The 12,587-nt window shown below is 44.5% G+C and overlaps 1 protein-coding gene across 9 annotated transcripts in view; it reads right to left on the reverse strand.

The window, feature by feature from the left end:
- Positions 1 to 528: 528 nt before the first annotated feature.
- LOC104641379 (calcium-activated potassium channel subunit beta-2) overlaps positions 529 to 12,587 on the reverse strand; it is a 154,213-nt gene continuing 142,154 nt past the window's right edge. For 6 of the 9 annotated variants that reach the window (XM_075761509.1, XM_075761503.1, XM_075761499.1 and 3 more), the window contains 3 exons: positions 11,771 to 11,941; positions 9,109 to 9,304; positions 529 to 2,676 (listed from right to left, as the gene is read on the reverse strand). In XM_075761509.1, the coding sequence (XP_075617624.1) occupies positions 2,392 to 2,676; positions 9,109 to 9,304; positions 11,771 to 11,941 (652 nt within the window). In that variant the 3' untranslated portion in view covers positions 529 to 2,391. The remainder of the gene's footprint in view (positions 2,677 to 9,108; positions 9,305 to 11,770; positions 11,942 to 12,587) is intronic. The other 3 variants (XM_075761501.1, XM_075761505.1, XM_075761504.1) reach the window with 1 other exon arrangement.

A 12,587-nucleotide genomic window follows, 5' to 3' on the forward strand; every position in this document is an offset into this window, starting at 1 on the left:
GTGGCGTGGTCCTTCCCTGGGCGTTGGTGGCCCAGTGGGGAAATGGATGGAGGACATCCATGAGGATGGCAACGTGGGACATGGACCAAACCTCTCTGCTTGAAGGGAAAACTTTGTAAAGGATGGAGATGTGCTGTGGGAGCTGTCTTTGGTTTTGTCATAATGATGAGCATCTGGAGGTGGGGTGGGGGGTTGTGGCGGGGGGCTGGGGGCAGACCAGAGGGTCCCCCATCTCTCTTCCCCATCCATGCTGGCACTGGGAGTGTCATGCTTTCTGCTGGTGGACAGGTGGTAGAATAAAGGTTGTTATCAGTCCACCAAAGATATTGCGACACCAGTTCCCACTGATGTTGAGGGTGCCCAGATCTGCTGCTGATGGTTTCTGCAAATCCCATGAAATGATCAAAACCACATTTTTGCAAACAAACCTTTATGAATTCCCTGTTGCATCAGCCCTGCTCATTTCTTGGTAATAGAAACCACAAAGAAAATTCTGATGAAACAAGCCAGACCTGAAGGCAGAAGATATTGAAATCTGGAAGATTTAATTTAATATTTTTATTACATATTTTTGGAGCCCTGATTATACCCCCACCCTCCAGGAATTTATTTACCTAAAGAAAATTATACTACTGATTACAAGATTGCAGGTTCATTTTCACAGCTGAGAACTCATTTTTTTACAGCTCACATTACACTTGCATGTCTTGTAAAGTTTTGTAACATCTCGAAATTTTTAACGCTACATTGCAGAAAGGTACTTGTATATAGATGAACTAGGCAGAATGCTTGCTTTGCAGTCTTTTTTTTTTGGGGGAAGTTAGTTTCTTGGTTTGAATAGGCCTGTAAATGGTTTGTTTGAGCTATTGGATCACTAGTGAGTTTGCAGGGTGCTCACAGGAGCTGCCTTGTGTTTGTCCTTCAGGCTGAGAAACTGAGAGGGGTGTCTTTGAAATATAAGAAGGAATGCTTTCTGTGGGGGAATAAAAACAAATTATGCAGAAATCGTGACTGTAGTGTGCATGAAATTATACTGGCAAGATCCCTGTGGTAAATATTTGACAGATAGGACAACATCTTAGTCAGAATCTCAGTTTTTCCAATAAATCATTGCACCTGGGCCTCTTAAATCATAATTCACATCAGCCAGCACTGAATACTGAGTTAAGGTCGGGAGAGATTTCCAGATGTATTATTATGATTATCTAACAATTCAGTTAATAGAGCCATAGAATCGGATGAGATTTTTGTCAATTCCGATGTCACAGTAACAGAGACCTTTGACTGAAACAACATCATGAATATTGGATAAGATCCTGCAGTGCTGCTCCTCTGTGTTATGATATTATCCAAGGATGAAGGTTATAAATACATGAGTTATACTGTTTACTTTCCAGTTGGTAAAAACAAAGAAAAAAACTCCCATAATCAAGTTCCAATACACAACTAGATATAATATAGCTTTTTCTTTATATATATATCTGTATATATATCAAGTAAAAAAATCTAAAATAGTTGGAAGTAAAAAATGAAAAAATAGCTGATTGTGTTATTTTTTTTCTTTACAGTGATATGGTAGCAAATACAAGACAAATGAGTAATAAATCTTTACATAAGGTGTTCTGGTCCCATCTCCATCAATAGGGCTCAGACTAGAATAGAAAAATGGAACAAGGTGATTTTTGTTTTTTTGGCTACAGCTTATGCAAGTGACAAAGATGATGCTGATAAGATAGAAGGAAATTATAGCGCTAAATAAAATAAAACTCCAATGTGTTTTCCAAAAGACCTTAAACACCAGAGTAAAATTTACTTCTGAACTGGGGGAGCAAACACAAAGCATCACCAACTCCTACTTAGGCTAAAAACACCGTATGCTTATCCTGGCCTCAAAATAATGTCCCTTTTGTGCCATCTTACCATAACAAAACCCCTATCAATGCTTTCGCCCCGACCCGTGCAGACAATAATAAAAAAGCAACACCCCAAATCCTTCGAATGGGGTGAGACCTCAGTGATGCGCAAGTGGTTGGCTTCCCTTTGTCTAGCAGTGAATTTTCCCCAGAATCCTTTACACTGAAAATGTCAATTGACTAAGCTTGGCAAATGGTCACACTGAGCCCTATCTTGGCTGTAGAAAAGAAAGACGTACTAGTCTCAGCAAAAACCAAGATCATATAGACGGTCAACACAAAACAGTATTTTTTTCAGTTGTCTGCATAATAATAACATCATGTTTGCATATAGAACAGCTTTTGCATTATTGCTCTACTTATAAGAATATAGTAAGGAACTTATAACAGACTTGCACATTACAAACTTAAGGTTCTTTGGTGAAGAATGAGAAAACAGTATTTTAGCTGTAATTAAATCTCAGAGAAGTTTTTGTATTTATCTGTTGATCCTTTGGATTCTCTCACAGAGGAGGGAAAGGTATTGAGTCAGCTTTACCATCGCGACAATGGCGACCCCGCCGATCATCATGCAGGTGGGCCAGAAGAGGGAGTGGAACAGCACGTTGGAGCTGTACAGTTTGGTTAGTATCACGTTCTTCTGAACACCTTCGGGGTCATAGAAGCAGGAGAAGCGTTGGTACTTTCTGAAGTTTTCCATCACAACGTTCACCAGCGACATGGATTCCTCGTAATTCTTGCCGCACTTGGGTATGTACGAACACTGGGAAGAAATTAGAGGGAGAAAAATGCGTCTCCAAACCAGATACAGTGTCTGTTTTCAGGTGGCGAGCAGGAAAATCTCAAGATGATTATGCTTTTCATAATAAGAGTGGAATACTATTAAGCTAATAATAAATTTATCACAGATAAAACTCAATATTTTGCACTTCTACAGAATTTCCCATTGGAGAATCTCCAAGTGCTGTACAAACATTAATGCTTTAATCTGCACAGCGGCCTCGTGAGATAGGTGAATATATTATTATTGCTAATTTACACATGCAAAAATGGAACTGATGAAGTATCTCTTCATCTTAAGTGGCATGCATATGCTCGCAGTTAGATGGGTAATTGACTCTCTGTAAATACAAATCTGGTAGTTCAGATCTCACTTGGATCGAATCAAAGTGATTATAGTGGGCACAGGAGTTCACCCACAGAGGAGAAGGCTGATGAGAGACCTTTATACAAATTTTCCCTTGGGGCTAATGCCTAAATAGATAGTCTAGGAGAAAACGCAGTTCCTACTGACAACCCCAGAAGACTTTCATTCAACCTCTAGCTGAAGATCAGCCTGGCCACCAGGATGGCTCTTAGTCTTGTTTTTGCTCTTGACCCCAACGTAAGTCCAACAGTTCCTTCTCTCTGAAGATGCTGCTTGAATTTCAGCTTCCGTCACATAAAAAAGAAGATTTGGGAGTGGCTCTAATGCAGTTTCAACCTAGCATTCCCAAAGAACACTAAAGGCAAGTGAATTAAAAAAATAGCTTATGGAGTCCATGCATTGAAGACATTCTATGGAAAATGCAGGACAGTGGCCCTGGGCTGTGTTGACCATTCCCTGCAAAGAGCTAGCGTGGGCTGGTGAGGTGGTGGGCACACGCACAAGGATTGAAGCTGCATCTGGATTTTGACCTAAAGCAGAAATGCCTGAATTTGCTGTTGCTGCTGCTGGCCTGGAAGAGGATTGATGGGAACAGCCCTGCTCTCTTCTAGACACTCACACCCCTCCGCACCTGAAGGATTTCTACACCTGCACAGGATTTGGATTAAATTCCCTACCCAGGCAAGAAAGGCTTCAGAGCAGGGGAAAATCTGTTGCTTAGCTTCTCATTGAACATGCATGGGGAAACCTAGCAGGTCATCGTTCCCTGGCAGTTATGGGGTGATCGTGGGTCCCTGCCATGCTCCCTGCGCTGCTGAACCTGCTTGTCTTGGGTGAGCATGTGAAGTAGTTACAGATAATTTAATGAGAGAAAGTGAGTTTTGCAAAGGAAAAAAGATGTTTTGATTAAAATAATGTGACCCGTGGCTTTTGATTATTACTGTTTTAATGTATATATTTTATAAATGTCCCTTGGTTCTTTTTCATGACTATGCTGTGACTTTTTGTAATGTATGTGACAAATCTCTAGTCCTAATAATGATCAAAGGATTAACCTCATAACAGGATTTGATTGATTCATTGGCAAGTTTATTAGCCAGAATATGATTTGAACTGCAGCAGAAAGATCCTCTGGTGTTAGCAGACCGGAGCGTTAAGGGTAGAGCGTGGCAGCACTGCCATTATGAATATTTCATAGAGCTCTAGAAATTAGAGATGGAAAATATCAGACGCTAATATCTCATCCATCTTCCTGCTGGTGCAGGTCTGCTCCCTCCAGGATATTTTCTTGCGCTCTGCCCAGCTTTGTCTTAAATATCCAGAGCTGCAAGCCCTCTTCCAGTGCCTATAACTCTTTAATAGGTCATAATCTAGTAAATAGGGAAAACTTCTCAGTGAAGCATACCTCATTGTCTTTTACTAAATTATGTGCTATCACTGTTGTAACAGCAGTATTTCCAGCTCAGATTTTTTTTTTCTTGTAAGTTTGGTGCTATACACTTTTGTCTCTCAAAGTCCCAGGTGTTACTATCCTGAGCAAGGAGACTAAATGAGGACTTCCCCACTCTTGCCAAAGTCCATTCCTCCCCCCTTGACAGAAAAGAGCAGGCACATAAAAGCCCAAATGGACTCAATGTTTGTGGAAATGTCCCAAGCGTGCAGCAGGAGGAGGTCTGACTTCCTCCAAGACTGAGCAAAGCAGGACCGAGCATTCTCAAAGGAAACCTGATGCTGAAGCAGAACCTGAGGTGTTGCCTCCTACACCTGGTGGCACAGAGCCACCAGCCATGTTGGGCTGGTTGGGCTGCCTGTGCCAAGAGGACCTGGGAGCGTGAAGCTGTGAAACGCAGTTGTGCAAGGGAGGTTGATTTACTTTGCCTCTCAGCCAGGCTCCTTGTACTGAAACTCTTTCTCCAGGCTATGGTCTCCCATGCACTCTCCAAGACATGGGTGCCTTTCACTCCATATGCCATCTGCCTTGTCCAGTTCTCCTGAGCTCCTGGAGGCATCTTGGCCTCAGCCTTGAGGAGCTCCTCAGCATAAGGAATCCCTGTGTGCATTAAGTTGTGTTTGTGGGGTGCTCCTGGTGTCCTCCCACTCCTTGGCTTTCCCAGTGATATCCCAAGGATAGCACAGGGCTGGCTCTGTCGTGCTGCTGTCTACCATGTTGCGCAGGTCACTGGCGAGCAAGTAGGTAGACATGGATAATGGGATGTTTTGAGTGTTTTCTTTGGTTTGATCTTCATCAAATTTCTAGTTTTCTCCAATGCCTGGCAGGGATTTTTATATCCACAATTGTTATGCTGTACCTGTGAAGGTAGACTGCTAAATCTATGCTGTCCTGTTACACCTCTGCATTGTCAAACACTTGGAAATCTGCAAATCTGAAAGCAAACAATGTCTGGCTCTCTACCTCAAGTTAGGATTCTGTGATACAATGTGAGAAAAGTGGTTCTTGTGTTGCTTGCAATCTGATTGCAAGAAGGACATACTAGACAGTTATGGAGAGAACTTGTTATTGCATTTCCAGCTCAGCTTTTCTAATTTAAAGGACTGGATAGATAGCCTGTATGAGCCACCTCTGGACACGTCCAGCCCAATGCCCTGCTCAGTGCGGAGTTGCTCAGGGACCTGTACAGTCAAGTTATGAATATCTCCAAGGATTGAGATCACACAACATCTCCGGGAAAGCTGGGGGCAATTTCATTTAATACAACGAAGTTACACCGACAACCCTATTGCCAGAGAGGGCCCCTCTTCAGGCTGGGCAGTGGAATACACAGCTCTCGTCATGTATCTGTGGTTGGGGTCTATGTCCCTGTCACGCTGAGCTTGGAAACTTTGATAAGATGTGCTGTGGCAATCTTTGTGAGACAGTGGTCAGGACGTCAATTTACACCTCTTTTGGAAAGTGCAACAGGTCTGAACTGAGGGCCGAAGGGGGAACTTTGTGTCTGTGTTGACCTGATATTGATTCCTGACTGAACGCTCCAGCAACAGCCCAGAAACGGGTCTGCTGGGAACTGCAGCCAAACATCGCTGCTCCCCCCGCACCAGGCAAACTCCTCCCCGGGTTATAAATACCTGAACCTTCAGCGGGGAACCATGAGATTCCCCCATCATTTCTGAGTCTCAGGCAGTTATAGCTGGCATAACGGTGATTCTGGTGATTAAAGCCTGCTTGTTATCTCACTTATGGAGCACGGGTATAAATCAGCAGCAGCTCCGATGACACAAAAAGAATCAAAATGATATAGTATGAGATTGAAACGGGGTGTCTAGAACTGCTTTAACTACAGCAGCCCTTCCTCAGGGTGACAGCCTGCCTCCGTGGTCCAGGCACAAGGGGACACCGGCCGATTACCTCTCCCAGAGGCTGTTACAGCTTCTGACGGCTGAGAAAGGAAAGTGTAGCTGTGAAAGCATTTAAGCCACTACGGTTGTACCATTGACGAGGGGCTGGGCTTGTCTTTAAGGCTAGAGATAAAGTATGCACGGTAGGAGCAATGAAAAGCAATAAAAAAATCTCATGCGCCTTTCTGGGAAAGACTCAAGCAGCTCGACTAGTATCCATTTACTTCCCACTGATTCCCACCGGAGACTGGCAGCAGCACGCTGTAGATCTCAATATAAATTGTACCTACTCCTTACTGCACCTTGTGGGATGACAGCTAGGTTAGACAGCAAGTCTCCTAGATTAATCATTATTTAAAATCAAAGTGCATTTTTATTTTTGCTCCATTTGTGCTAGCTAGTGGGGAGAGGAGAGAGGGGCTCCAGATGCTGCTCTGCGTGCGTGGCAGTGCTCAGCGAGGCAGAGAGGTTAGCGGGGGGATGCTGACCTTTTGAAGGTCACTGGTGTTGGCCTTGGGAGGGTAAGCACCGTGCTCTGCAATATCCCCAGTAATGTCAGGGCTCAGTGAGGGAGGGCTGGTTTTTGGTTTTTTTTTTTTTTTTTTATTTGGCAAAGAGAACGATAGGAAACGCAGACCTGAGTAGGTGGATGGAGAGAGACAGCTAGCACCCAGCTGGAGCATCACAAAACCAGCTGTGCTCAGGGCTGCTCATCTCGCTGCAGGGGGTTGCTCTCCAGCCGGGGGAGAGGGAGCACAGATCCAGGGACCTGGGGTGGGTTGTGCTGATCTGAGCTTGGAGTTTCTGCTGATCCCAGACAGGCCCAAGAAGCCAGGTATTTCATAGACATTGCAAACTTCCATTCAAAACTGCATTTGGATTCAGGTCACATAGCCAGCAGCATGTCAGAAAAACCTAGGAATCCTCCCGAGAGCAGAGCTTAACCTGTAAAACAACCTTGGGCTGGAGAAGTATTAACTGTGCCTACCTTAAATTAAGAGGAGGCGGCATCTGCGAGAATTTCAAAGTCCATTTCAGCAAGCAAAAATCATCAATAACAGAACGTGGAGATTTATGCTGAACCTCATGATTTATTTGAATCCAGTGGAGCACAGAGACCTATCTGATCTGTTTTAATCAAATTGCGGCACAAGCATCAATGGAATTTGCTTCTGCCCCAACAGAAAGTGGGGTCTGTCCTGCCGCAGGCTTCACGGATGGCGAGTGCCCCCTTTCTGCACTGATGCCGAAGCAGAGGGGAAGCTGGGGGCACTGTTCTGCATTTCGCACCTCAGATCCAGGGGACTTCATCTCTCAGCCACAGGAGCTAATTATCCAGCAGAATAACCGGCCCAGTGCAACCACACCGTGCTTTGACTAATTTTAATATCGCTTCATCTTAATATGCAGAAGTAATTTGGTCTACTGAACTGCTGCCATAAATAGAAACACAATAGGTTACGTTGTCAGCAGCCTGAACCGGGGCTCTGCTGTTACGGGCTGTGCTTTGCCAAGTACCCACAGTTTGGGGTTCAGTGACCTTGGATAACTAAGTAGTTAATGCAAATCTGGCATTTGTAAGTCTAATGACTTAGCCACATCCCGGCTCACTGCCGCTTGCAGTCTTAGGTACCCAGGTGCTGTAGGTACAAAGAAGGGAAGGGGGGCACAGGGACATTTCCTAGTCCAATTCTGCCTTGCTACGCGGAGGCAGCAAACAGCCACCTGCGAAGAGGCAGTCACTTGCCTGGGTGTGATGCACAGCACTGCGTCAGCCGCACAGCTGTGGCTGCGGGCCGGCGAGGAGATGCCTTCTGTGCATCCGCTGCGTTCGTTATAGCCTCCAGACAGGAGCTGTCTCCATCCCACCTGGATGGAGTTACGCTGGATTTTGTACTTGCTGAAGCAGAGAGGAATTCTTCTGCAGATTTGTTAAAAATAATTTTTTTGGTTCAACATCTGGAGTAAGGAAAGTTGTGCAAGAAAGATGGGCTGACTCCTTAGCTTACCTGTGTCCAAAAGCCAGGTTTTTTATTTTTATGCTGCTGCTTTTATCTTGGCAGTCCCTGCTTAGCAAACCTTCAGCATCTTTGCACCATCCGCAGGGGTAAGTGCTGTGCCTTGACCCCAGCAGCAGAGCTGACCTCAGTGGAGATGCTCAGGGCGCAGAGTTTCTCACCGGAGACCGAGATGGAGACATGTCTGCTGTTAGACACAGGGCTCTCGTCTGCCCCCATCGCCTTGCCTGGTCCTGCAGTAATAAGGCCATTCCTATTCTCACCGCTGCGGACACTCGTGCACATGGCTAGGGGTGTTTGCTCTCATGCAGAGCCATACCTGGGTGGGAAGTGGCTTGTCCACATCTCCACGAGAGTATCAATGTGACAAGGGCTCAGCGCTAGCCTGTGCCTGTGAAGCACTGCTCGAGCTGGTGAAGGACGAGGGAGGCTCCAGCCTCCAGGACCACTGCCCCACGTGGGACTGGCTGTGCTCCCTGCATGGGATGGCGGCGAAAAACTGCCCCCTTCAGAGATGTGAGCTCAGTTTGTGTGCTGATTTCTGCTTTCTGTGCTGTATTTACCAGGGAAGCAGGAGCTGGAAGCCTTATAGTGCTCTAATGCAAGGAATGAGTATAACAAGGTGAGCAGCTCTCCAGAAACCCATTTAGGAAGAAATTTTATTCCATGCTCCTACCTCAGAATTAATTTTCATTGTCTCCTCAGTGTGGTAGAGCAGAAGCTTCTGGCCAGAAGAGGTGAGATTAACGTACACCTGAAGGCAGGGGTACTGAGAGATTTTCCAGCAGTCTGGACCGCAGCTAAATGAGCAGTTGAAGGTTTCTGTGATGGATGCGTTGAGAAGCGAGCACTGAGCCTCTTCTGTCCAGACACTAAGCAGGAAAAGAAGAGACATTAGAGCATGGCAAAAATGGGCAATAAGCACTAAACACAGCTCAGGCTTTTCATCAGAGATATACCAGGGGGCATCTTGTAGGAGATGGTGCATATTGCAGGGCTTTGAGCAAAGGCTGGACTTTCTCACGTCACACATCACAGACAGTGTGCATTATTCTGTAGTACCCAAAGTTTGTCCTTTGGGCACAAAAATACCTAATTCACTTATGTCTATGTACGAGTGAAAAGGGAACTGGAACTTTTAGTCTAGAGAAGGTATATTTGAAATCAAAGGGAATTAGCAGAGAAATAGGAGAAGAAAACCGAGCAGCCTGCCCTGGGGAGAGCACAACACACGTGATGCTGCATGACGGGACACCCTGGACCAAGACGTGATGGTTAACCACAAAGTCCAATTCGGCTAAAGTGGAGGCAGGGAGGACAACTTTGCATTATCAGGGTATGGATGAAGAGACAGTCACACAGAAGTGGAACCGCATGCAGCTCCACCTATGGAAAGGCTTTTTCTAGTGGCAGCTTGCTCAGTTTCCCATAAGTTAAGTCAACTGATGTAATTGTTCTGGAGGATTTCAGCTTATCTCCAATTCACCTGAGGCTAAAACTGTAATGATGGGAACTGGGTGTGCACTGGCAATGTTCGCTTGGGATTCTTGCATGTATTTAAAAATCTACAGCTGTATTTTCCTTAGGGATGAGAGCAGCGGGAAGGGCACGCTGAGGGCTCTGTGAAAAGTCCTTCACGGGCTCGGGGAAAGGTTTCACCCCTTTAGCCCCGCTCAGCCCCTCAGCTCACACCCAGTGCGGCTGTCCTACCCCTCGCCGTGAATGGGCTGAGGGTCTGCTTGCCCCTTGCCAAACCTACACAAGGCTTTATACGGCAACTGATATCAAAGATTTCTGACTAATTCCTTTGGTATTTTACTTTGGCAGTAATTCTGCTTGTATATTCTGTTTTACATTTATATTAAATTATGCTACGATTTCTGTGGGGAAATCAAGTGAAAGAATTTTTTTTCCCCTCCCAGGCAGTACTGTGTTGGAGGGGTATTGCTGTCTGTAAAGGAGAAAAACCCCTAAGGAGATCTGGCTGTGCGAAGAGAAGTGACAGCAAAGACTCCTGAGTTGTCTTCTCCTCACTTTCACCTTTCTGGCTGCTGTTTTATTCATGCATGGGGGTAATAAAGTAACACCTACCTACAACAGACTGGTGAAGATGGAATATTTGATACTTCATAGGTGCTTTGATATCTTCTGGCAATTTTTCAGTTTCCACATGAGAAATTTTGACCTTAGCAGCCTCTGCAATTGACCCTGACATTGCTGAAAGGTCTGTGAGAGCAATTTGGAAAAGCAAATACACTTGGATACTTAACAGGTCTTGATCTCTGTTTTCAAAATCTAAACTTTGCCTGGATTTAAAAAGGGACAAATACCTTTACTGCACAAATAAGATGCTGCAAATCAGTACAGTTCATCCTCAGGCATTGTACTTTTTCCCTATCATTGCAGGGTCAAGAAGGAATATTTTCCTGCAGGTGCACCCATATAATTGAGGATGTTCATACCAGTTAATTGTAGGTACTTACTGGACATGCCGAAAGAAGCAGCCTGTGGTGGATAAGCCAAAAAGTGCCAAGTACTGGCCGCTGCCTCAGGCTGGTTTCGGGCATGACAGACCAATGTTTTGATCCCCGATTACACATTTTTTCATTCTCCTAACTCCTCTGATCAGGGCAGAAAAAACATTGCTGACAGTCTTATTACAGTCTGGGCTGGATTTTAAATAGGGCTGGTGCTTGAAAACTGATTTCAAATGCTGCTAATGAATCACAGGCCAAACTTTCTGCTCCGTGGCAGAGAAGGAAGCCAGAGAAGGCCTCAGAAAAATTAAGTGCGGTGCAATAATGATGAAAGATGATCTTTCGCTTTCAGCAAATTACTGTATTTCAGGTGCATTTCACTTGTTAAAATGAAAATAATAACCTACATGGAAAACTACATGCTACAAAGCAGCTTGATTTCCTTCCAAAATTAATTCTCCATTCTTCATTTGAAAGTGCGTTGTTTCTCGAGGTTGCTGAATATTTTTGCTGTTTTCTCCTGAGTTTGGGCTTTGCAGCAACAGCCCCTGAGAGGCTTACAGGGTTCAGCAGACTGCCGACCAGCTGGTATGGATATTATAAACTGTGGCAATTCTAAAGCCTATGGATCAAGATTTCGTCAAAGAGGGACCTAATTCTTCCCTCATTTATGCCAGTATTGCTCAACTTGCTTTCACTGCAGTTATGCCTAATTTATACTTGGGTAAGGAAGTGCAGAATCAGGCCTATGTTGACCAAAGGAAAAATTATAAAACTTTAATAAAAAGAGTCAAAAGAATGAGTCACATGAAATCAGCTGAAGCAGAGAGTGTGAGATCAGGGTAACCATCATGCAATTACCTTTGCATGTAAGACCGCAGCAGGGTGATTCCCAGGAGAAAGTACATCATGATAGAGCACACCATCATGGCCAGCCCGAGGAGTATGGCTCGGTCTTCTCCAGCTTTTAGGGCTGTGACTGTTTTCCTTTTGTCCAGTAGATCGTGATCCCTGATTTTTTGGTAAATATTTCTGAGGTTGAAAATAATACATTCTTATGTGAAGTTCATGTTTAATCAATGAAGCTTCTACAGGGTGGGTAGTTCCACCTCCATACCCATCTCGTGGGAGAGAAAGGCTTAAGGGTCCTCAGGTGTCCTTTTTCATCGGATTCACTCTGACCTGCTGGAAACTTACTCATCTCCAAAATAATTTACAGCCATTTCTAAAAAGGCAAAAAAATCTTATAGCAAATATAAAGATTAGACCCTTGTGCGAGCTTGGTAAATCCTTCTTTGGTACAGCTTCATTGGCTCAGTTGAATTATGCCACAGGTGAATTTGACCTGTCAATGCCAACTTAGGCCACTAGAAGGAGTTTAGGTACATGAGGTGTCTTTTCTTCAGTTGAATATGGTAACAGGTCTTATGTAGAAAACAGCCTGAAGAAAGTCATCACTAAAATTATCTGAAAGGACCACGTTCTTTTTTGATTCCCTACAGGCCTAGTGGTTTGGGGAATTTTCTGCCTTGAGTGTGACTCAAAGCTCATGAAACACTATGGGGATTTTGCAATTGATTTCTGTGGGTTTTTTGATTGGGAGCTTATGTACTTTATTTATAAAATAGCTTTCTAGAAGCCCAGTTACTCATTACAGTGAAAACCCTCGCAGAAAATT

This window comes from Balearica regulorum, chromosome 9 (assembly GCF_011004875.1).
Source record: "Balearica regulorum gibbericeps isolate bBalReg1 chromosome 9, bBalReg1.pri, whole genome shotgun sequence".
Taxonomy (NCBI): domain Eukaryota; kingdom Metazoa; phylum Chordata; class Aves; order Gruiformes; family Gruidae; genus Balearica; species Balearica regulorum.